This window comes from Berghia stephanieae, chromosome 3 (assembly GCF_034508935.2).
Source record: "Berghia stephanieae isolate SIO BIC M18660-M18661 chromosome 3, UCSD_Bste_1.3, whole genome shotgun sequence".
Lineage (NCBI taxonomy): Eukaryota > Metazoa > Mollusca > Gastropoda > Nudibranchia > Aeolidiidae > Berghia > Berghia stephanieae.
In genome coordinates, this window is record NC_088362.1 from 45369079 (window position 1) to 45396578 (window position 27500).

Consider the following 27500-nt stretch of genomic DNA (forward strand, 5'->3'; position numbering starts at 1 on the left):
TAAGAATCATTAGTCTTTAGCAATACTCACGGGAATGGCGGTGGAAAGTCGTAATACAAAAACTATAAATTAAAAATAGGAAATAATGATAAAATCTTGAAGAAAAAGTAAATATAGATAATGTTAATATTCGAAAAAAAATTAATTAAATGCAAATAAAAGGGAACACTTAGATATGTGATTTCCACCTGATTGTTCTGCCTCTTCATCTCCCTTTGATGTTATTTTTTACTTTTTTTAAAATTTATTTTTCTTCCAAAAGTTTGCATAGTGCGTCCAAAGATTTGATTGTATGCTCGTGATTGGCCGTTGTATATCGTATCCCTTCAAGGTCCAATCACCGATTGTTTTCATGGATTTTACCCCGCCATTTTGATTACAATAATCTGTTAATGTTTCTCATTCGTTCAAAGTCATTATAACCATTCTTAACTTCTTGAGACTCGGTGGCATTCCTTTAACAATTAAGTGGCTTGGCGTAATAAAAAAAAAACAACAAACCCCCAACCCTCCGATCCTATCTATACCACACAAACAACTATAGTAATCCATCACAAGAACTCAGACAGATACGTACTTACACTTACATATTATAAACTTATACAAAACACGCAAGAGAAATAAACCCAAGATTTTTTTTTTTAATGATTAAAAATAAAATGAACTAAAAAGCAAAAACAAAACGACAAACTGAAGATACCAAAAAATAACAACAAAAAAACCCAGCACCAAAAAGCAAAACAAAAACAAACACACACACATACACACACACACACACACACACACACACATTTTCTTCACCCCCCCCCCCAACCTTCACCCCCTTTTCTATTTTCTCTTTCTCTAACTCTTTCCTTCTTCACTGCGATCCTATGAAGGCAATTATATTATTATAATAGATATTATGTTAGTCTAGTGATATAAATAAATAACCAAAGAGAATAGAAACAAAAGAGACAAGACACTTGGCTGGGACGACGACGACGACGACAGACACACAATGACAATGAGACAGGTGGGAGGGAAGACTGGTGGTGGGGGAGAGATATCGATCTAGACTTGATAACGTCTTTGATAAAATGTTGCATGTATCTGCAGCTGGGATGTCTGTTGAATTCTATCTATATAAATGTGGTTGTTGTTGCCGTTTAACAAAGGCATATTATTATTATTATTATTATCATTATTATTATTATTGATAATAGAAATAGTGTATATCTCGTCATAGTTTTCTCTAGTTTTGTAAGACGTGAAATTAACTCACTCAACCCTAGAGAATGTTGCTACTTTTCAAAATTGGAAAACAAATGTACAAAAAATGAGCATATGGGCATAGATAGAGGTTTAGTTTTATTCAACTACCATTAACATGTAAAAATTAAAAAACGTTAGCCTAACATTTTTTCCTCAGAAAAGTGTAATAAATAGGCATGGGGGTAAAAATAACCCGGGTAAACTACGGATATATTCGGTGCTAGGGTTGAGTGAGTTAATGTAAACGTGTATGTGTGTATGTGTGTGTGTGTGTGTGTGTGTGTGTGTGTGTGTGTGTGGAATCAATCATGCTGTTTGTATTCTAAGGTGTTGATTGTAACTAAACTAACTCTGGTATGACTAGTTGAGACTTGGTTATCACGCGAGGAAGGAGGAGAAGACGAAAGAGAAAGGAAAAGGAAGGGAGGAAGGAAGGAAAGAAGAAAATGTGGTAGAAGAGGAAGTGAGGAAAGAAAGAAGGAAATAAAGAATATACTACCTCAGCATAATACAAATCAATACATCAAAACCATCGGCTCTGAGACTAGTAGACTTGAATGCAGATATATAGGAGAAGGAAACGATAACTAACTATTCACATAGTGCACTTAAAATAAAAAACAAACTCTTTCACTATGCTCACTACGCTACGCAAAGTTGATTTTTATTCGTTATATTAGAAACATTTTCCATGTCATGCATTAAAAGTAATTTATTTTCTTTCGAAGGAAAAACGGATAGTAAAGGTCCAAGAGTTTTTACTTGCTGTACCGATGATAATCGCGAGATCAGAGTTAGAAATGTTGTCTAATTCAAACAACAGACGTAGAACTAGATAGATTCCATGAGCAATACCCAAAAAAACTAGCTGGCATCTTCGGCAATACATCCACTAGTCTCTTCTGGAACGCCATGCCCTCCCCCCCCTCCACCAAAAAAAGGAACCACTTAGGTACATGCACATCTCATATGAGATAATCGCCTATCTTTAAATTCTAAATAATACAAAGCAAAATAAAAAAAAAACCCAACAATTTAAAAAGATTTTTAAAAAAAGAAGAAAATAAATACAAAAGAAACCGCATAGAATTACCAAATTCAATAAAACAAATGACGTATCTTTGGTTGACAACTCGAAATGAAAGTTATGAGCTGTCTACAATGCCCTCATTTCATGGAACACCGTGTTTTATGGATCAAACTTTACGACATTTCAACCAGTTAACTACCGCCGTGCGCTGGAAAAACCATGTATATAAAAATTTGGCCAGAAAACCCGTCCTTCAAATATCGATCGATTTAGATGACCCTCATCTTGGCAAAAAACTTCTCAAACCTGGGGTCGCGATGTCTCAGGTTTGAGAGTTTTTTTTCCAAGATGAGGGTCATCTAAATCGAGTGAAATTTGAAGGACGAGTTTTCTGGCCAAATTTTTAAATACGAGTTTCTCCAACGTACCACAGTTAACTGGTTTAAGCGGCTTATTTCAATTACCACTGCACGCCGATGTAACCAACCCGACCTCACAACTTCTCTCTCCTTCCTCCCCCACTTCTGTATTTCATCCCTTTTCTTTTTACTTCTCACTAACATGGTGCAACCATGCGAGACTGAGCCTGTTGAGTTTCCTCTTTTTATATTGTTTTGATTATTTTTCTTACCATTTTTGGGGATTATTGTTGTTCTCTTTCCAGTCACTTCTTTCAACTCCTCCCCTCCCCCCCCCCCCCTCTCTCCTACTCCACGGTTCTAGAAAGTTAATATGATAACAATTAATGAGCGATATACTCATATACCAGCGTTACATATTTTCAGCCATAATTAGTGTTACATTAATTAGTCCCTCCAATTTATAAGGACCATGGAGTCGGGAGTTCACTTGGTCGTCCGTATACTTTTAAACAGAGACACAAATTGCTTGCTATCCTATGGATAGAACAATAGTCCATCGTACAAAGTGCTCTACCACCAGATCACACAAAACAGGTAAAACAAATAATATTAATATCAAGGGTCCAATAGCCTCACTCTTCAAGTTCTTACCAGGTATCTATTTATCTATTTATTTAAGTATGAAAATATTTATCTATTTACTATTTATTCATTCATTCATTCGTTTATCTATTAATCAATTTATCTATTAATCAGTTTATCTATTTATTTATCTATCCTTTTTTTTTTTTTTTTTTGCGTGTGTACATTTATTAATGAATATTCTACGCCATAAAAAAACAAAACAAAGATAGCTTTTTAGCATTGTAGAACTTGAATCAATAGAGCGTCAACAATAAATACTCGCAAATACTGCCATCCAGCTAACCGACTAACACAATTCCAAATCTTTGTTTTTATGAAGTGATGTATAATATGTGTACGGTGAATTTTGCATGCTCAAAATTCCGTATCGCACCCCCCCCCCCCCCCCCCCCCCCCCGCCCCAACCCACCCGCTTCAATAAATTTAATGGAAGATCCAACACCAGATAGCCATGCATGCATTAAATATTGATACAGAATAATAAATGATAATAAGAATAACAAATAACAACAAAGCATGGAGAAAGATTGACCCCGTAGCAATACGTTCTGACAATACGAACAACGTTCAAACCTGATCTGCAATCTTTACAACGCGTTTGTTGGCAAATCAAAGGCACCATGTTCTACCCGGATCAGCAGACGACGAGCGAGACACAGTCAGTTGTTCAAGAGCACTTGGATTTTAGATATTTTTTTTTTTCTTCTGTCAATGCCTCTCATTTCTCTGATCAGAAATTGTGATATCGTGATCTCGATCAATTAAGTTACATGATTACATCGTCGTAGGCAGGACAATGCGTTTACCTATTCGTACAATATATTATGTTTCAACAATAACAAATTTACTTAACAGAATAAATAAATAAATAAATACATAGATGAATAAATGAATGAATGAATAAATAAATGAATGAATGAAAGCATAAATAAATAAATAAATAAATAAATAAATAAATAAATAAATAAATAAATAAATAAGATTTCCCAAGCCAGCAAAAGTATTGAACATGATTTGTAGGAAGAGACAATTTGATGATTAGTTTCCTTACAATGAGACCATAATGATGATGATGATGATGATGATGATGATGATGATGATGATGATGATGATGATGATGATGATGATGATGATGATGATGATGATGATGATGATGATGATGATGATGATGATGATGACGATCATGACGATGATGATGACGACGACGATGATGATGATGATGATGATGATGATGATGATGATGACGATGATGATGACGATGATGACGAGACATGACGCCTGTTAGGCGATATTACACAATATTTTCCGACAGAGACAACGCTGTTAACGGCCAGGTGCTCATTTTACACCCTAGTACGGTGAGAGAATGTAAGTAAAGGGCCTTTTCCAAGGACTCAGCTATGCGCCGAGCAAGGCTCGAACCCAGAGCGAGTGTCATACCACAAGCCCAAATAGCCGCACGCTACCTATTGGATAGGGCATTATTGCAATGTGTTTTACTCCAGCTCTTATATAATTATACCCAAAAAACCGCCAAAAATAGACAATAGAAATGCAAGAGAAAATCCGAATTTAGTGTTTAGTTCTATCTACGCATTTATCATCATTCATACCGGTAAATGAGGATCCCGAAAGCTCAGTTGTTAGAGCACTCGCTTCACACGTAACGGGACCGAGATCAATCCCGGGTGAAGTCGATTTTTTTTTTTACCTGGCCCCAGCAGTGATTGATTAGCTGGGTCTGTTAGATTTGGCGAAAGCATTTTGTGATAGACAAGCGTCTTATCTTAACTCATTTAACCCTAACACCGACTATATTCGTAGTTTACCGGGGTTTCTTTTACCCCATGCCTAATAATTACATTTTTCTGAGACAAATTATAGGCGTAGTATTAAAGCTATTGTTTTTCATTTTCACATGTTAATGGTCGTTCAATATAATAAAACTATCCATGTACATGCTCATTTTTAATACATTTTTTTCCAATTTTGAAAAGTAGCTAAAATCTCTAGGATTGAGTGAGCTAAGAGTCTCCGGACCTCGTGGCTATGAAAAACTACGTCTTTTTAAAATACCCGACGGAGCATCTTTCCTTTTCTATATTTCGAAGATTGCAATCAAAGCACTGAACGACATTTTCTCCTGTAAAATAGTATTTAGAAATGAAGAAGCAAAAACGCGTCGGGAAGATAAGAGATTGGCGGTCCATGAAAAGAAACAACAAAAGAAAATAAACTGTTTTATGGCGTATTAGAGAAACCTCGAACAAAAGCAGGAACATAAAAGGCTTGTCATGCATTCAAATGGCTTTTTAATTCCTTCTTTTTTGTTGTTGTCGTATCCTGTCCTTGTTATCGATACTCATTATCTACGAGATTGTTACAAATATCGTTATTATTCCTCGTTGTTATTATTATCATTATTATTAACACTACGATTGTTATAATAATTCACGATCGATATCATCATACCGATTTTAGCAGTTACCACCTCGTCGCTTATCACCTCATAGACTAGATCCACGATTGTGGCTAAGGTGGTAAATTAGTTTTATGAATTGTAGTGCAGTCACTCATGTATTCATTCTGAGGAAACCAATACTACGTTCTTGAGACTCCGGTCTTACATAAACCGTAACAGTGTCAATGTGTTTTAAATTTTCACTTCTCACCTTCAACCTCTGGACTAACAAAAAAAACAAAACAAAACAACAAAAAAACCCCCCAAAAAAAAAAAAAAAAAAAAAAAAAAAAAAAAAAACAACAAAAAACAAAAACAAAACAAAGCAAAAAAAATACAACAAACCCCCTCTACCCCCCCCCCCCCCCCACAAAACACGTACACATACACACCTACTCACACACACACAAACACACACACAAACACACACACACACACACACACACACACACACAAGAACTTGAGTATTTATATATTGCAATATCCACTGAATGGGTTCCTTCACAAAGGGTCTTCAGCCAACGATCTCACCCTGACTTTATACAAATTGCAAAAGTCATAGAGAAAAAAAACAGAAAAAAGAAAGCTTATTTTATAATCGTTAACACTCACTCACCAACATGAAATCCCTGCTCCATCTTTCTTTCTTTCTTTCTTTTCTTTTTATTCGTAAAATCACACCAACAATTGAATATCTGTAATGATATCTTTTCTGTAATATATTCCGTCTCTCAGATTATCTAGAAATCTTCCTCGCACTCCAACAACAGCTCGGTCTGAGGCTTCGTCCTCCAAGTCTGTCTATTTTTAACCAGTTAACTGCCGAACTCTGGAAACAAAAAATCCGCATTAAATAAATAATTGGCCAGAAAACTCGTCTTTCAAATATCGATTGATTTAAATAACCCTTTTCTTGGCAAAAAACTCTCAAACCTGGGAGTGAAGGAAGACCTCGCGACTTCCCAGATTTTAGAGTTTTTGCCAAGACGAGGATCATTTAAATCGATCGATATTTGAAGAATGAGTTTTCTGATCAAATTTATAAATTCGTGTTTTTCCAGAGTGCGCTGCGGAGGTAGCTGGTTAATAATAATAACAATCAGAATATCTCTTTAAATCTCTTCTCTTTTGTCTATCTCCAGTTCTCTCCCTTATCACCCCGATGTATCTACATAATTACACATCCATCTCATAATACCGCCCCACTTATTTTCTTGACGCACCTATCTCCCTACCATCTCGCCTTCTTATAAAAACTGTCAAAAAGTCTACCATCCGTTAATTTTTTCAAATATTTTTCAAATATCGTAAACTTCGCACATTTCTGTCACTGAGGGTATAAATCACTCCGCCGTCACTTGGAACAGGGTAACTAGACAAAGGAGCAATTATTTATTTATTGATGGTGAATAACCGTAGTGATACGCCGTGGGCCTCGATGAACAATACTCGGAGAAATCAGATCTGAAAGTATAACTCATAAATAGAAAATGAGCTTTGTTCAACCCTGTTGCACACATTATTATCCTTGCACGCACTTGACTAAAGGTGGATTTACATACCTCGACAAAGGTCTAGTCTACCTATAAATGGATAATAGAGATAATATGTTATAGTAATAGTAACTCAAGCAAGTAGACTGGCGGAAAACCGTAATCTGTTTCGCAAGAAAGTTCGGGAAGCAACGTCCTACGCAGGATCAGCTGACTAGATGAGTAATAGTAAACGTTTCTATGAATTTGTTGTGGCCTATTATCTCTCTTTAAAAAATGTTTTCGTATCTATCCAATTCTTATGGATGCTTATTTTCGACGATAGACATAGAGAAAAGAGAGAGAGAGAGAGAGAGAGAGAGAGAGAGAGAGAGAGAGAGAGAGAGAGAGAGAGAGAGAGAGAGAGTTGTGAAAAGACAGAGAGAAAAACAGAACCTCTTAAATTCAATAACGCTGAAAGACGGGTTGTGTGATTGCACCTTAAGGCAAACCACCCGGAAACCATTGGTTGGTACTATTTTAATCAAATTAACACTTTTCAAAATTTAAAGTCCAGCCTCACACATCGGTGCTCATAAATTATTTCTTTTTTGTTTGGGGTTGGAGATCGTCCCCGGCAGATTTCACCAACCTTCAATTAATCTTTTAATTGGATTTAATTTACTTACATCGAAATATAAAGCTATAAGCGATCGGGTTTCCAAATCGCGTGTGCGGATGAATACCACCCACCGCCCTTTTGTCACACACACTATCTCAACAGGTTTTTGACTAACTCATATTCTCCATCATATTATCAATTATATTATTGTGAGGGGAAGTTGATAGAATAGAATAGGGACTAACAAAGATATATAATGTTGAATGGAACACATTTTTTTAACCCGCAAAAAAAAATAAAAAAATAAAAAAATAAACCACCAAAAAAAATTTACTTTTCTGTCATAAAAATGGACCGACATTTCAACAGTATGTAGGTACATAGAAATCAAATGTGAGCTTAAGTGTGGGGATTTTTCGACTTTTTGAAAATTACAACCGATGTGCCTTAAATAGATTTTCTATTCTGCTGGGTTTGTTTTTTTATTCTTGTATTTGGCATCCTTTAACTGAGTTGTATTTTAATATTGCCTATGACAAACTTGTCTGACAGAACCTTTACTTGTTACAGACATGTAAACTGTTAGACAGATGTCGAATTTCCGACAATATAATATCACCTTAATCACTTTGCTCTTTTTTTTCATCACTTTGCACTTTATCATATTTTATGTAAGCATAATGACTGAAAACAGAGTTCCATGAAAAAATTATAAACAATTTTGTTAGCTGCCGCTTAAAGTTAAAGGTCTGGTGTTCGATCTCAGAGGGCGGATATCGATTTATTGAAATTGATGTTTGGTCAATAAGCCAGCCGTGCCCATAATCAATGTGCGGAATGTTGCAAAATTGAATGACTCCTTATTTTGTTAAAAGGTGTTATGATGTTTAAAACTCTATCTTGACCCATAATTCATTACATATATCAAAAAGGGTAGCTAGATGTATGACACAAACTCATTAAAAAAAAAAAAAGAGGAGTCACTCAATTTTACGACATTCTCCCCACCAATACGAATGTACAGGTTAACCAAACATTACTTTAGCCCAGGATTTCCCACAGCAATGCAATATATTTTATTATGTAGCTTAGCCATTTCATAATTTGTATAATGATATTATAAAATATGGGTAATATCATGGATATCATTGACCTATATTATAATATTTTAGACAGGCAAAATATTTTCTTCCTTTTGTTTTTTTTCCGCGAGTAACGTATCTCTTATTTCCATTAAAAAAATAAATAATTAAATATGATATTTAAATCTGATCAAAATCCCGATACTATTCACATTTCAGTCAATCAATAAATAGTCCGTGAGTAACGCAGCCTAGAAAACAAAACTGAAACTAAACCATAAATTTACATTTCAGTTTGTTATAATGCGTAATAAATAGACATCACTTTGTATATGATTTACGTCAATTTGATATCGAGTTACAACTCGTATCTTAAGGGCTCCATAATCATAAGCTATTACCGCATACCACTGGAATATTTGATACCTTTCATCTCGACTGACTTTTGTATCTCCATGAAATCTCATAAGAATGTTATTCCCAATTTAACCCCTAGTCTCGAGTAAGTTGATATCGCATTTCATTTAAAACATTCAACTAATATCATGTTCATTTATTTTCCCGGCAAATCCCGGAATATTTTTCACATTTTTATCAGTTGATACCATGTCAATCCCCGTCATACTTTCTATTTTTCTACCGGTCGTCAAGGACGCGAAAGGGGAGACAACTGGCTACACTGCCTTTTTGTACTGACAGCTTTTCTTTCTTGTGTGTGATATTATCGGCGGATGAATCCTCTAGCTACTCCTTTGTGGGCTGTTATCGCTATGATCGTCGAATTATCACTATGGATGGAACGTTAGGATCTAGTATCTAGCCGTGCGCTTGCCTCCCAGTTAGTTAGATGGACCACGGGGAAGCGCAGAACATAGAACAACGTATTTAATATGGAGCTGTAACGTGATGTGGCCACACAAGACAGAGATGCATACTATTATAAAACTCCGATTAAAAGATATTTTGAATTCAAGTTCGGTGGAATCGGAAAAAGGAGACAACATTTAAAGTCAGCTTCAGCTTTAAGTCAACATCTATTGCTGGTCCAAAATTTGTTATTCTATATTATAGCCATTGATAATGGAACCTTACTTAAAAGTCAACGAATCATTCTGGTATGACGGTTTTGGATTTATCTGGATTCCACTGTATGCGCATTTGTGTGGCGCGTTGTCAGGATTTGCTTCTCATATTTCCAAAATAAATTATAGGCAACCAGATTTGAAGTTCATTCGGAATTACTGCTCGTTAAGAGGTTATTTTTGTAAGATGATCAGTCTTGCAATATTTGTAATTGCCGAAAAAAGAATAGCAATTTTAGCATGAACATTGCAAGTGCGTTTGCTTTAAGAATCATTTAGTCAGAATGGCTTGCCCAAATACACAACACTGCAGCGGAGATTTTGAGATCTTTGTCACCCACTTGATCACTGACCAAGCTCAGTATCAAAGAGACCTAAATTGAGTCGAGTATCAGTTCTCGTATCAATATTTGATCTGTTGTCCTCGGTAAACCTCAGGGTGGTAGCGTTTTTCCTTCTCTCCCCGTGGATCTGATAATGACTAGGGTGATCTATGGCTATAAGCCTATAACAATACCCGTGTATCTATGCTGGTAATCCTGGGGTTGCCTAGGAGAAAGACGGGGTCCAGTGTAAAAAATCTGGTGGTTTTCGTGGTAGGTCGTGCCTTGTGCTTTTTTAATCCACGTGATTCCTATATTATTATGGTTGATGATAATGATGATGGTGCTGGTGATGGTTGTGGTGGTTGTGGTGCTGGTGATGATTGTAGTGGCGTTATGATTACAGTGGTGTTGATGATTGTAGTGGTGTTGATGATTGTGGTGAGCTGAGAGCATGGTGATATATCGAGGTGATAATCAAAGTAATGTAATTTGTGTTTTCGAACGGTTGGCATCGGTGTATTCAATTGAATACAAATTCGGTCATTTATAGGTCTACTTATATTAAAATTCGGCCATTAAATATATTTAAAATATATTAAAACTCGATTCTTTGGACAAATCAATCAATAAAATACATATCCGCTTCTATGTACCACATTGCTCTCGTTTTTGGTTTTTTTTTTACTATCAAGGAAGAACTAGATATTCTTAAAACCCCAAAAAGTTCCAAATCATATTGTTTGTTCTACATGCTTTTTCTCCGTCAATTGCAAGAGTCATCGTTGACTACGTTGCGAACACAGCATTCAAATGCCATTATGTCAATTTAAAGAAATGACCAATAAGGGCACCCTAATTTATTTCTAAATACAGACATTTCGACGTTTCCTTTCATCCCAGCTGGTCAATGTCAATTATCCTCACCTAAAGACCAACCACCAATTACCAAACATGCTAACTATCACACCCACTTCGTGTAGAAGCAATGATTGCGTCCCTTATTTAATGGCGGACACAAGAAGACAGTCGAGACCATCCAACTTCCGGGAAGCTACTCTAATCGTCTTTATTCTAATGGAAGATGTTCGGTTGTTCATGTCTTGCAACAACTTTAGGAAAACACCCACAACCCGTTAATTACTTGTTTATTAGTTTTTACAACATCAGCTCGTTCATCTCAATATCTCAATTATTTGCGAACTTAGCAACCAGAATTTCTTTCAATGCACCTTAACAGTGCTCCGTTGATGTCTCGAACTTGAAATTCTAAGAGAGACATAAAGTTCAAGAGTTATACAAGGCATAATTTGGCTGTAAAACGGTAAACTTAGCAGTAGTCCTCTTTTAATAGCCGCCAGTTAGCTCTCTAACTAAAATAATTGTTGTTGCTTGTGTGAGGAGTTTAAGGACTATACTTTTCTTTCAAGAGTTGTGGTTTTCATTCAAACAGTAAAGCTGTAAAATCGAGTAAGTCCCGCAACTTTTCCACCTTAACAAGACCTCCTATAGGGACATTCTCACTTTTATCCTTTAACAGCGAGACTTAATTTCCCTCAAACTAATAGTAGTTGAGGCTGTGCCAATGAGGTTGTGTTTTTTTTAACCATCCTAAAGATAAAAAGCCATCAATAATACGTTATTTTGAAAAGCTATTGAAAAATATAGTTTTCATCAGTTTCTCTGGTTTAAAAAGATATAAAGTAATCCTAAATAAAACAAAGAAAAAAAAAACCCAAACAAACTGAACCTCCCAGCAAAAAAAAAACAAAAACAAAAACAACAAAAAGCCCCACAAAAAACCCCAAAACAAAGCAAACAAACCGAACCCCCCCCCCCCCCCCCCCCCAAAAAAAAAAAAAAATACCAAAAAAAAAACCCAACAAAAAACAACAAAACAAACCAAACAAAACAAAAAAAAACAAAGAAACCCTGACAACAAGGCACCAAAAGAATGGCAAAATATGTTTCTTAAAGGGTCGAAAAAATGTGGACAATGTTGATACAATGTCCATTCTTTCTTGACATAATCAAGAAAACACAGTCTCACTTCCATCTTAATATAATTTATCTATTTATCTAGCGTTGTCAACGATAACCGTTTTCAACAAGAGAGTAGTAATAGACCGAGTCGCATGATAGTTGCTGCTGTCTTGGTGAAAACAGTACGATTTTATGTCGAGTTATAATCGAACCCCGCCTGTTAAAGGTTCAAGATGGATTCGAAAAAGAAAACAATAATCCTGGAGTTTTACACGGAGCTCAGCATTGTGGCTTAGATTTCACACCCAGGTTTCCATTTCAAAATCAGAAAGTAAATTATCCGCCCACCATTTTAAGGCATTAGGATTGAATGGACAAAATGTTTTACGATCTGATGGTGGTCAGTTTCATGACCTGGTGGTGGTCAGTTTGAACACAACGCTGGCCGTCGGTTCTGTTTTGTATGCCATGGAAGCAGTGGTAGCTATGATGGACATAATGGGTCACCTGACCCACCCTGCATCATGCCCAGAGTAGTTCAGTAATAGAGGACACGGAGCACCAGAATTAGTGGCCAGTGGTCAGTAAAGAAATAATAAAATATATAACTAAGAAACTAGAAAGCAGACACCGGTGTAAGATAAAGATCTGAACAAGTGTATATGAAAGGTGATAGACAAAACAAGAAAGAAAAATACACGTCTGACCGGTAATCAGAAGGTCTGAGGTTCGATCCCCAGTCGAAGTAGACTGATTTTTTTGTGATTAAAATTTTTCTTTCTTGTATTTTTCTTTTTGCTTTGTCTGGCACCTTCCATATACACGTGTTCAGAATTTTATCTTAAGAAAATATATAGTTCATCAAACATCGTGTGTGATTGCTTTGACGTTGGGTAATGGCTATGACATACGTCTTTGTAGTCGATACTAAACATTGACATTGTATTTATTGTTTATCAAAAAAACCCCCAAAAACAACAACACATTAATGCATTTTATAGTGAATCAAGCGTCACTTTTAACTTATAGACTCAATACATAATCTAAAGAACATTATAAATAGTATTTGACTTATGATTACTTTTTATTTCTCTATTTTCCTTCTGTATTATGTGGTATATGATATATCACACGGTGTTTTTCATGTGCATTTAATTAGTTGATGCAAGTGAAAAAAAAAGAATTAGTCAAATGATGTAAACCATCATACTGAATGAAGATTGAAGCTGTTGTCACTGAAACATCCCAATATTGTCATAATCGAAGGATACTACGATGCCTTTGGCACTACTGTTCACCCTCTCCGAATATGATATAGTCAATAAACTCCGATATTTTTGTTTGCCGAAGATGGCTTTTGGTCTGGGGTTGGCTTTATTGTCAATTTAGTTGTTTATTGAAGAATCTTAATTCACTGTCTTGGCATTGTGTTTGTTCCATATTTGATCTATATCAAAATAAGAGCAACAAAGCTGACGGTTTATGCAATCTAAATGTTAGAAAATATCATAGGATTCTTTGCGAAAACTTGACTCTCTGCATTAAAAATCGAGTTTAAACCAAATCTTGAACAGTTAGAAGTTCCAAACATTATCAAACGGGTGGTAGTTATTTCGACATTTGCGTGCCTTCTAATAAAATAAAAATATTCCCGAAAATCCTCAGAAATTAGTATTTTGAACACCACTTGGGGCATATTGTTCTCCCATCCCTCTACGATCTCGAATGTCTCAACCAAAGATTTGATTGATCCCAGTCGGTACTATGGTGATAGTAGGGGGTAGGGATACCACTACATATTGGTTGGTGTTAGTACTAAACCACAGGCATGTCACAGCGAGGTAATTTAAAGGGTGGTTAAGAAATTCGGAGACCAGGTCCCTAACACTTTTGTCATTTGGCTAACGCCCCACAATGGTCATCTTACGGTCAGTTTGTGGGGGTCTGACCCCGTCATAAACAAGCTTGTGACAACATCATTTTGCTCGGTGCTGGACAATGGAAGGACAGCCCATAAAAGGCACATGCATGAATGGCTAGATATTGACACTGATGGTCTTAGAGACGGATGACCTAACGACTTTATTTCCTCTTCGCTCCTTCGGTCTCTCTAACGACTTAATACCCCTTCGTCTTCTCACATATCTCCTATATCCAATACAATTCCTTCTCTCTATCCTTGAAATTTTTTTGTCTCCATTTATTTATCTCGTATTTTCATGATCTTTTAACACACATCCTTATCTCCTTCTCGAAACACAATGTGTAGTTGCATGTCCCAAATTTCACTTTTAACAATGGCCTATTACTTTGTAAATGTTTGAATGATGTCAATGAGAAACTAAATGCAAAGATAAAAAAAAAGTCAACCAAAAAAAATAAATAAATAAATAAACAAAACCAACAAACACAAAAAATACAAACAAACAAAAAACACAAGAACAAATAAAACAGCATGTGTTGTGTGATTAATAGAGAAATTCTACACACTTTACACCTGTCGTGTACAGAGAGTACACGATAAACACTGTCCAAGACATAAATCAGTCAGTGCCAGGGTCTTTGAAGACTCGAGATGTTGGAGGACGCCAGGCGACCATTGAGAAGAAAAATACTAGTTTTGAATAATTGCAAATCAGAAGAATATATTATAGACCTGAAACCGTTTACACACAAACACACTCACACACACACATATTTATATATACAGACACACACACACAGATAGATAGCTAGATAGATAGATAGAGATAGAGAGAGAGAGAGAGAGAGAGAGAGAGAGAGAGAGAGAGAGAGAGAGAGAGAGAGAGAGAGAGAGAGAGAGAGAGAGAGAAATAAAAAAACAAACCAGACCGTTGTTTAGATAGGTGCAATGATTATTATTCTTCCCAGAAGTTGGGGCACTATTTCACTTCACCGGGAAGAAAGCATTGTATCCCTCCGCCGTCTTTTATCTTCACAAGTGTTTCATTTTCTCACTTATTATGAAACACCCGGGACGGGAACAGACCCGCCTGTCCGGAGTAAATTGTTTCGCCATCGGTCACTATTCAGTATCATTGTGTCCAAGAACCAAACAGAATGTTGAGCTGGGCAGTCAACAATAGTTTGACCACGGTCAACACTGACCTCCATAGAATACGCATATCGCGACTGACCATTGACTGGTGCCAAGGAAAGCCGGACAGTAACAGTTTGTCCAGAGGAAACAAAGACCAGAAGTAGCCAGAACGCAAGCTGGATTGGTTTAACTGCTCTGGAATAATAATGCTTTTGAAAGTGACTTGCTGAACAATAAAATGGCGATAAAGCCGATCATGAGAACTTTAATATTTAGTTGCTTAAATGTTTTATCTACATAAAGTAGAACATTTTTACGCTCTCTTCTCTCTCTCTCTCTCTCTCTCTCTCTCTCTCTCTCTCCCTCTCTCTCTCTCTCTCTCTCTCTCTTTTCAATGAATTGTCCCCTCCCCTCCCCCCCCCTCCCCATTCAGCTCACCGTAGTTGGAGGTATTTTGGTATTCCTAAGCTGTACTCGCATAATATGTATTTTTCTTAGGATTAAAGTCATTACTGTTGAGATTGGCTCCCCCCAACCAAAAAATGTTTTTAAAAAAAATCACGATCTAAAAAAAAAAAAAGAACCGATGATTGTCACAGGACACAATCTTTTTCTTTTGTTCGCCGTAAACAGCGCACTTCAGGTTTGTCAACCATTGCAAAAAAATTTTTTTTTTACTGGAAAAAAAAAATCCTAGGTACACAGCGCACGCACGTGTCGTAACGTGAACCGGATGACGGAAGATTTAGAATAATACGCAGGGGAAGAAAAAAAAAAGGAAGAAAAAAAGGGGCGAAGAAGGGGTAAGAAAACATGGGCCACCTGCTAGTCCTCAGACCACAGTAGACGGACCACGGACCGCAGCCATTAGTAGAGAGATTGTCATGCTGTCTTGTCGTACGTTCAGCTAGAGGTGAACAACATCAAAAGCCTGAGTGGTTCGATCTCTTAATGCAGATCTGCCTACTATTACGAAAAAATCCAAAAAAATTACGACATTTCGGCTCCAGTTTCAGAACTTCGTGAGCATTTTGAAGTCATTAAAATGCATTGAAAATGAAAGTTGATGCCAGACTACATACCTTTAAACATTTTGAAGTGTTATTTAATCATCGTGAGGGTACATTGTTGATTTTTAAAGTTAACTATATAGTGACTACAACTTAAATCTCCGAAAAATTACGAAATTTTATATTTTCAAGTTGACAGGTCTGTTTAATAAAAAGACATGGCCTTGGCTTTACGTAAACGGCAAACTTCCACTTCAAAGTCACTGCAATCGTGTCCTCATTTATTTCATTTTCAAAGTAGAAATTAACTTAGGTGGGAATCATGACCAACTTGCACTCAAACTAAACACATTTGAGCTTTTATATAGCGTAATATCCACTGAACGTGCTCAAAGCGCTTTACAATGGGCCCCAAGCCAACAGCAACATTTAGTATGTAGGACTAGACATATGACGCCTGCTAGGCGATAATACAAATATTTTTCCGACAGAGAGATCATGCTAACGGCCAGGTACTCATTTTACACTTGAATACGTCGAGAGAATGTGAGTAAAGAGCCTTTTCAAGGGCTCAACCATGCACCGCTCGGAGCGGGGCTCGAACCCAAGGCCTTCCGATCATACAACAAGACCACATAGCTGCGCACCAGTGTGTTCGTTCGCTAACCCCTTCCTCTCCGTCAAGTTAAGGGTGCTGTGCAGTTTGGCACCGAGTTTAGCTCCCCGATACCATGATAATATTCTGTTTTCTTCTGGAACATCTAAAACCAAAAATCTAGCTACTTCCCACGACTCTGACATTCCACAGCTATGTGGACACACTTGACCACTCTGAAGTACCTGTTGACCATCGTATTATGACGTAGATTCAAAACGGGTCCAGTCAAAGTGACCACTTATGCAAAGGGTGATAGGTTTTACACGTACGGATTGAGTTTACACAGAGCAATTGAGAGAACAAATAAACACTGTCTTTGCTATTTCGCCGTACTCTGACAAGAGACTTTTCGAAAAAAAATTCGCTACAAGAAGTAACGATGGATTAAATCATGACCAGCAAACTTTATTTGAAATATCGATCTATTAAAATGATTTCAACCCCTTTTGATCTTGTCAAAGAGCCAAACCTGAGACTTATCAAACCTGAGTTTTTAAAAGGAGTCTCGGGTTTCTGGAAGTCTTGGGTTTGACCCTAAACTTGTTTAAGAGCCCCAAACCCGATACTTCTTAATTGGAACTCTTATTTTTTCAAGTTTTATGTATAGGCTGTCTATAGTTTGACTATTTGACCAGTTGGGGGTTATTTCAATCCATCGATTTTTATAAGTAAAAGTTTTCTGTCCAAATATTTTTTTTAAATAGGTCGTGCTGTGTCAGACTAAAATCTGAAAAGATGTGTAAGAAGCAATGCCAAAGCAGATAAAAAAAACAAACAAACAAACAAACAAAAAACCAACAAAGAAAACAAACAAATAACAGGGGAAAAACACTCCCCCCCCCCCTCTCCAAAAAAATAAAAATCAGCTTACCTCGCCAGGGGACCGATTCTCAGACCTACTAATCGGCCAAAAGTGCTACCGTTACACTGCAGACATTATTTAGGTGGATAGATAGAAAAGAAAGAAAGAAAGAGAGAGAGAGAGAGAGAGAGAGAGAGAGAGAGAGAGAGAGAGAGAGAGAGAGAGAGAGAGAGAGAGAGAGAGAGAGAGAGAGAGAGAGAGAGAGAGAGTTGATCTCACTCAGACTGTTTGAAGTCGGATTACATTACTTGTACAACCTGTCGGGATGATACAACCGTGGAGGTCCCACCTCACCTCTTGTCTTCTTCTCCTACCTCATCCTGCTCCTCATCCTTCTCCTTCTCTTTAATATTATTTTGTCTTTCATCTTCCCGTTCAATTTCATTGTTTCTTTCCGTCCTACTCGTGTGGTCTTGTGTCATAATTGGAAGGCCCTTGGTTCGAAACCCCCTCTGGGCGAAAAAGGCTCCTTACTCGACTCGCATTCTTTCACCGTACTCAAGAGTAAAATGAGTACCTGGTCATTTACAGCGTTGTCTGTCGGATTGTTTGTTTGTTTTTTTTGCAATATCGCCCAATAATAGGCGTCATGTATGTGATGTTACCATTTAGTTAGTGACGTGTTGTAAAGCGTTTTGAGCACGTTTAGTGGATATTGCGCTATATATATGTTAATGTTACTCACACACATTCTCTAACACGTGCACAGGCAGAGAGGAAAAAAAAAGAAAGAAAGAAGAGAGAGAGAGAGAGAGAGAGAGAGAGAGAGAGAGAGAGAGAGAGAGAGTTGGTTGGTTAACTTTTTTGTAATGTACGACTATTTACATTGGTCGTATAATATGAAAAATTGTTATAGGCTGTATTAAAAAGGTCGTTTTTGTAATTTACTTTCGAAATGAAGAGACATTAATACTAATTCACTTGGGGGGAAAACAATCGTTTTTATCATTTTCTCTGGGTCAAATGTTTAACTCTGAACATTAATAGTCCAATAACTGATAGTCTAAAACCGGCACTAAACTGCCGTACTCTACAAAAAAAAAAAAACAAAAAACAACACATTAAGTAAAATTTGGCCAGAAAACTTGTCCTTCAGATGGATAGAATAAATGAACCCTCAACTTGTCAATGATTTCAAAGAAATCCCATGTTTTATGGCTTTTGACAAGATATGAGTCATTTTAATACACCTCAACAGTCGTAACGTCACTTACCTCGTAATGACGCATGGTAACTTAGTAACCGGTTCTAAACTATCGGAACAATGGCGGACGCCCTTATGAAATATTATTTCTCCGACGAGCATAGAAGCGTATCAAGAGGAGAAAAACATTATAAATCTGATCATGTTTTGACTTTTACACATTCTGATCACAAGACATATGAAAAGTTCTAGCCAGCATGAAGAATAAAAAGTATCTATTTTCTTTGTTTAGAACCACGATGGCCGCCGTTGCTGGGCGACGTGGCATCAGACTATTAAATCCAATTGCTCGATATAATTTGAAGAACTAGTTTATATCTGGCCAATATTACAAAGAAAAAAAACCCCCAAAACGGTTGGTTTTTTGGGTTTTTTTTCTTCTTCATAGCTTCTCAAAGGTTCGAAAGAGTATGGACAGAGTACCAAACAGAGTGTTCTCCTTTTAGAAAGACAAGATGATTGAACAGCAATAATTTAAGGATGAGCGAGAAGATGAATAGTGATATAGGCCGAGTCTATTTTTTTGGCCCATCTTTCTTTCTTCCTTGATATAGATGTACGACCTGTTACGAATAATCCTGTCAGATAATTAGAATCTGGAAAACAATGAGTTAATCTTTACAAAGAAGATTTTAGATTTTTAAAAATTAAGGTATAAAATTAAATTAATTTTCAGTAAATCCGTTACAATTAAAAAGATATACAAAGATATACGCTTAATCCATAACTGCAATTTTTACGTTTATTTAAACAAGCACAATGGTTTTTATTGCATTCAATTAAAATCATTATAAATTTAATGGTTATTCTTCTATTATTGAATTCTCCAAACACACTATATCTAGATAATCACTTTTGAAAGTAAAAGTTGTGTGTGTTTTCATAACCAATATCTATAATAAAAATCAAAACCAGGATCAGAGGGGAACGGATCAAAACAAGCGCGCCGAGTCGCGCCCCTTTTTGTGTATTTTTAATTGTGGATTTAGGAAAATAAAGTCGGCATCAAACAAATTCGAACGAAGTCAAACACCAATTAGAGTTAAGACATTTTTTATTTATAATTTGTTGAATTTGATTTCCTTTGTACGTACTTGTACGCCAGGCATTTGATTGAATGAAGCGCTCATTCATCCCCGACTGTTGCCACGTGTGTGAATGGGTAAGTTTTATTACCTGTGTTCCATTCATGGATACTTCATTTTATTTTACTCGCGACGCTTCGTGAAATAACGTGACGCGTGCGCTCAATATTTAGCTGGACAAATAAATAAAAAACGAACTCACGCCTTTAATGTGTTGTGAAAAGAGACCACAAAAGGCAAAATAGCGTGAGAATAATGACGCGTGTATAACAGAATGCGCGCAGCATACATCGCACCTTTCGCTTTCTAAATTTGTCACTGGGTGTGTAACAATTGAGATTTAAAAATCAAAACCAAACAGTAATCAGATTTGAAGAGCAGACAAAAATGTTTTGATCACAAAACTCAAGGTTGCACTTTTAAAAAAAATTATTTTCAAGTAATGAGGTCGGGTTTTATGACTTTATTTTGAAACTGTTCGATTGCAACTGTGACCATTTAAATTCTATTAATATATTCTAAAATAGAAGGTTGCCTTTGATATTTACTTTGTTTCATCGCGGTTTGAATTCACAACAAAAAAAAATAATAAAGAAAAATAAATTATAATAATGAAAAATAAAAAAAAACGAAAACTAAAAATTCAAAAATAGCAAAACAAAATTTATTTTATAAAATCATGGACAATATTATGATGTACTTTAATGATAGCTGGTATCTAATAATATGTTTTCTAAACCCAAAACAAATTTCACTCATGAAGTAGCAGGGTGGATGAGTAGTGGTGGTAGTAGTAGTAGTAGATGTAGTAGTAGTAGTAGTAGTAGTAGTAGTAGTAGTAGTAGTAGTAGTAGGAGTAGTGGTGGTGGTGGTGGTAGTAGTAGTGGTTGTAGTAGTAGTAGTAGTAGGAGGAGGAGGAGGAGGACGAGGAGAAAAAAACAAGAGCAGATGGATAGATAGTGGGCGGAAAGGGAAATGATAAATCACACGCATTTTATATTGATTAAATAAAAGTTATTTCTTAAAGCAAGTCCACTTTGTTTGACTTGAGTGACTCACGATTTATTGAAGGGACTGACAAATTGTATTCAAACTCTAGCTATCATAATATTATGTGTTGTGCGAATCTTTTCTTTTTCCCATGCATCACTGATATGACCTAAAAGAACAACAAATACCGCTCCAATTAATTTCTAAAATCAGTTTGAATTCTTCGTTATATAAATCAAATTTATTATGAGAAATAGGGTAAAATAAAACAGCGTACCTACAGTGGTGTGGCTTTTATTATTCTCTTTATTCTTGGGAAACAGTTCCGATTTATGGCCATCATCGGATTAGCTGTTTTCATATGTTATTTTTATTTGTTTAACACCATAATCGCATCATTTGTTGAATGCATCACTTCCCCTAATGCCGTTTGATCTCTTCGCTTGAAGGGAACATGGCGGTTTTTTCAAGATGGCGACTTCCACGACAATAATCTCATCATTTACGGCAATGCCGGGTCCAATTTTTGGTATCTATAAAAAAAGGTATCGTAGCGTTATTTTCGTACATGACAATGACAAAACATTATAATACAGCTTATGAAATTTTCAGCTTCATGAATTCGCATATAAAAGACGTGCATTTTAGATCCCAGCTGGGCTCACATACTTGTTGGTATAATATGCAGTAATATGTGTTATTCTGTTGTAACATTTAAAAAGCAACAGGCTTTTAATGGGATTATCTTTGTCTTTTAAAAAAAATTATCACGGTTGTATTACCACGTTACTACGATATAGGTTAGAAAAAAACTCCCATACAATTTAGAAAAAAAATGAACATTAAAAAAAAAAAAAAAAATTAAAACGAATTTAACTCGCTGAACACAAAGAGAGACATCGGTGGATTTAAAAATGAATTAATGAACCTTTTATGCCTAACAATGTGTTGATGTGTTTTGATTTCTCTTTTTATTTAACAAAATAAATGGTATTATAAGAGTGAAATGCTTTGATTTAGAAATGATTGTGTGGGCGGTTTTGTGATAGATTTTATAAAACAAATGGCAATCGATGAATGAATAGATCAAAGAATGTTTTCATGACTCTGCACCAAAGTCATCATTTGTATACACAGCCTTACGGAATACTAAGTCGCTAGAAGCTGTGGACTGTAAACAGTAATGAACAAAAATGAACATAACAGCTTCGAAAAAAGAACAAAATACCAAACACGGAACGTTTCAGGCTCAATACCCTTCTTCACTAAATACCAAAAACAAAAAAACAAAACAAGGAAAACATTAATAATGCATCACGTAAAATCCAGACGTAAGAGAAATATTTGATTCGGCACCGTTGCTGTCCGCAAGTAACAGGATCTTTTGAATCGTGGACAGATGTGACAAACATTTCTCCTGGGCGGGATTCCTGATCTCCCATAGTGGTCAGGGAGTTACTTACTGTGCCTTCTATCCCCCTATATGTTTTCTAACTTGGAACTTGCTTTCTGTCTTTGTCTTGGAATGAGATTACTTGGTTTTGTCCTGGCCCTGGCCGGATACCCTGGCTGAGAGGTAACCAGTCAAATGTATAGTTAGTTTTTCCTTGTAAATCATATCTCTGTTATGCATTGTATTATGTTTTTTATACATTTTATATATGAGTTGTAAACATTTGAGTGTGTTCCTCTTAGTGGGGACTGTGCTTGTGTCTGGAAGAGACTTTATGGTAATCTCAAACTAAGTACTTTGATAGTGTGCTCTTGGAATCTACATCTGTTTCCTATTTGAACCAATTCCCCTTTTGTCTTCCCTTTTCTTGGGTGCTTTTATTGTAATTCTAGAACTTTTTAAAATCCTATTTTCTTCCTTTTTATTGGCGCTGATATTACCTTTATGTGTTGCAAGCGCCGTAAAACCCTTAAAAACAAACAAAAACTAATATTTCTCGGCCGTCTGTCTGTATATTAAGTGGTGTTTTAATGTTTTTATCGCTTTGTTATTGACTGAAGATGGGTTTTGAGCCTGAAACGTTCCGTGTTTGGTATTTTCTTTTTGTTCTTTTATAAACTCGTGTCATTATTATTATTATTGTTCACCACTAATTTGTGCTAAATGCTTTACATAGTGCTGTCGACCATCTGAATTTCTTCGAACCAATTCATACTCATACTTCGTTTCATTCAACGCTCGTTCCTGTGTCGTGCGCATATCAGAAAACTAATTATTGAGAAAGGAAGATTAATCCAAAATTAAATTCTGAATGAGACGGGTTTCATTCTCTTGAGAAAAAAATTAGTAATTTATGGGATTGCTCAAACTTGAATGGCATGTTACAGAAGCAGAGTTGTTAGAAAGTACTTCACTGACGAATCTGTAATAGTAATTCAATTCAATTCAATGGGGGGGGGGGGGGGGGGGGGGGGGGGGGGGGGGGGGGGGGGGGGGTAATTGATTCGGAGAAGAGTAAGATGACGATGATGATCACGATGATGATGATGATGATGATGATGATGATGATGATGGTGATGGTGATGATGGTGATGGTGATGATGATGATGGTGATGATAACCATGACGATGATGATGATTTTGGTGATGATAATGATGAATATGATGACAGTGATGATGATGATGGTTATGATGATGATGTTAATAATGGTGTTAATGATGGTGATGGTGATGATGATGATGATGATGATGATGATGATGATGATGATGATGAAGATGATGATTGAGATGGTGTGATGATGGTGATGTGGATATATATATATATATATATATATATATATATATATATATATATATATATATGTGTGTGTGTGTGTGTATGGAGAGAGAGAGAGAGAGAGAGAGAGAGAGAGAGAGAGAGAGAGAGAGAGAGAGAGAGATAATAAGATTTTGTGTTTTTGTGAGTGTGTACGTGCGTTTTTGTGTGTTTGCGTTAACAGGAGATGGGAGAGTTTCGGTCACATTCTCGTTTCTTTTTTTCTTCTTCCAGTCATCCATAACATTTCACAATTTTTAAATATTTTGATTAAATTCTTTGCTGGCTCCTTTCCACGTCAAATTTACTATAATAATGAGATTGTAAAGGCAATGACACCAGAACATCCACGAATATTATAAACATCTCTTACTATCTACGTCACAATATCTTGGTCATGGTGCTTCGAGGATGAAGAAATTGTCGTTGATTAATGCAGGAAAAGTACGACTTATCAGGAAATAAAGATTGAAGCGGTATTGAGCGTGGCCAGTTGCTGGTTGTGACAAAAATCATATCCAGTAATACTTGGCTACTACATCGTGCCCATTAATATATATATATATATATATATATATATATATATATATATATATATATATATACACACACAATTTATTATATATAAAAATCAAATTCGATTCAACTATATTAGGGCGCCTAACAGACGAAATGTACTGTATGAAATTGGAATTTGGTTTGATAAAAATAAAGCATTGTGAACATTGTGGAAATGAGCTACATAAATATAAATTTTAATGTTTGAAAGGACAACGTCATGGAGTATCCGAGGCACTAAAATGATTGCACATACCCTAGAATGCGGGCCGTCCGTCCGTCCGTCCCATCCGTTAAAATGGCCCAGATTCTGAGAGAATGCCAGAGAATGCAAGAAGCACGACTGACACAACAAGATTCCGCCCCGGGCGACCCTTTTCATCTTCCGCCCTCAACTGGAAAATTGTCAATTTTCTAGGTTCTCTCCCCTGAAATTGCGTCATTATGTCTTCGTCACAATACTGATTGTTGGGACAACTTCGTTATCTCCTCTCCAGAACTTTTTTTTTTTTTTTGTTTATTGTATGAGGGATCCATTTCTTTCTTTTTTATTTCTCCCTTCTTCATTTTCTTAATTTTCTTGGGTTTCCCTCCTTTTTTTTTTCTTTCCATTTTTTTTCTTCTGACCATTTTTTTTCTCGTTTTTCGTTGTTTTCCTCTCTTTCTTTTTGGTTTATAATTTAAAAGAACTCATATAACTTAAATCGTTATCAACTTCGATAAAGAAGTCGATGACCTAAACACTTGCTCTAAGCCCTGATCGTCTTCACTCCTTTTGTTCTATTCCAAGGAGAAAAAATATAAGGCCCTCATAACTATAAGGCACATAGAATTGAAATTTATCCCGATCTTTATTGTGTTGAATGGACAATAGCAATTTTCTTGCTACCTCTAGGATAGGAAGCTAGTCTATTGCAAAGTACTTTTTGCCAACAGATCTTGCTACCCAATCACCTCTGGGGGGACAAGGAAGTCAGAAAAACCTCGACTGCTCCTGCCATCGGTTCAAGTCCCCTTTACTCGTAAACCGTATGCTCTACCAACTGAGCTTTTGAGACCGGTTTGATTTCAGGAGGCCGACAATCAAAAGTATTTTGTCATCAGTAAAAGTATTTATTAATTCAGCCAATTCTTCTAACACTTATCCTTCGACCTCTTTCGACCCCCTCACTCCGATTCTTCCTCACATGGCAGATGCCCCCCTACTGCGCATGCCAGAAACACTAGACCGGAACATGACAGAGGATTTGCATAAGAATGGCGCGAAAGACACGAAGGGGATTCAAGAGTGAAGACGGGCTAGTGTGAGGGATGGGGAGGGAATGGGAAGGAAGGGAAAAACAAGATCGGGTACAGTATAGGTTGCTTATACAGAAAAAAAAATCCATGTTTATTTTCTAAGAGACGAACGTTTTTCTTCCACTAGTATTTAAACATATTCTAGTGAGTGGTTTATTAATTTTTCACGCCTTTAACGTCGTGTTTGTGTTTAGAAAACGAATCGACTCCTCCTGTTTATAATATTTAGAAGCTTCTTGATATAAATATAACATAACTGAAGTATGTTCTACATTAAAAATATAATAAATAAGATGGGGCAGCCACCGATATCTTCTAAATGCTCGCGGAACTTACATGCATTGGGCGGGTTAGAAAATAAACAAAGATGCTAAAGAGAAAAATAAATAAATACACCCACTCTTACGATTTTCCCCTCTAAATTTCCGAAGCAAGATTAGAAGCTCAAGACAAATCATGTCTCAACGATAGATGTGAGAATTTTGGCAGATCTCTGTAGAAAGAGTTGAAGGTGCAAGTCTTTGAACCTTTTAATCCAATCTTCTGTTGATCTCGATCTGGTGAACGAAATCTAATGTTTTATTCACTTTTGGATTTAGTTGGTCCAATAAAAAAAATGGTTTTTGGAGTGGAATGTTCCACTTTGTCGATCATAGAATGTACATCTTTGGAGTAGTCAATAGAATGTTCAACATTCTGAAGATCCAGACATGGTCGAATATTTATAACAATGACGTAAACAAAAGAATGTGTTACATCAACAAGGCTACTTGTTTGTTGTGAAGAGTTTGGTGAGATGTAATCAACTCCTTCGGTGTCAAACGGAAGGAAAGAAAGAAATAAAGAAAAAAAATGCTAAATGACAATATTTACTTATTGTAATCAATAACCACAAAACTTTATTCTATTTTATTTCCTCAGATAACGGGCCTGAGTTCTACCCAGGGTATCAAGGATATGGAGAATTCTTTATGGGCCCCCCTCCTGATGGGCACCCTGGCATGGCGTTCCTACCTCCCTCTCAGGGCACCCCGCCTCTCAACGGCATGGAACCCCCCGGCATGCACCCTGCAGGTAATGCTGGGATGCCTTTCTGTGTGTCCTGAAACCTCTGTTATTGTTTTGTTGTTCTTCTTGTTGTTACTGATTTGTAGTAATTGTAGTTGATTGTTGTTATTTGGTGTCATAGATTAATTACCTTCGAAGATAAGGAGCGAATTGAGTAAAATTTGAAGAGAGTGAGTGAATGATTATATATATATATATATATATATATATATATATATATATATATATATATATATATATATATAGAGAGAGAGAGAGAGAGAGAGAGAGAGGGGGGGGGAGGGAGGGAGATGATAATTTTCGTTTTTTTAAAACCATTTTTGGTTTCACTGCGTCCCACCTAATCAAGTTGTTTAAGCACCAAGACAAATGACACACAGAGAGAGAGAGAGAGAGAGAGAGAGAGAGAGAGAGAGAGAGAGAGAGAGAGAGAGAGAGAGAGAAATATATATATATATAGATAGGCAAACAAATTGCCAGATAGATATATAGATAGCTATATAGATAAGATAAGTTAAAATGAATACATAGCAAGATGAATAGATAGAGATGCGGTGAAGTGCGCGATGATGGATTAATCATCATGAAGCACAATGACTGTATTAGTTTAACCGTGGCATGT

At 36.3% G+C, this 27500-nt stretch overlaps 1 protein-coding gene across 2 annotated transcripts in view; it reads left to right on the forward strand.

The window, feature by feature from the left end:
• LOC144967832 (LIM/homeobox protein Lhx5-like) overlaps positions 1–27500 on the forward strand; it is a 175013-nt gene that overhangs the window by 107517 nt on the left and 39996 nt on the right. For both annotated transcript variants that reach the window (XM_078905508.1, XM_078905507.1), the window contains exon 6: positions 26732–26884. In XM_078905508.1, coding sequence (XP_078761634.1) covers positions 26732–26884 — 153 coding nt within the window. The remainder of the gene's footprint in view (positions 1–26731; positions 26885–27500) is intronic.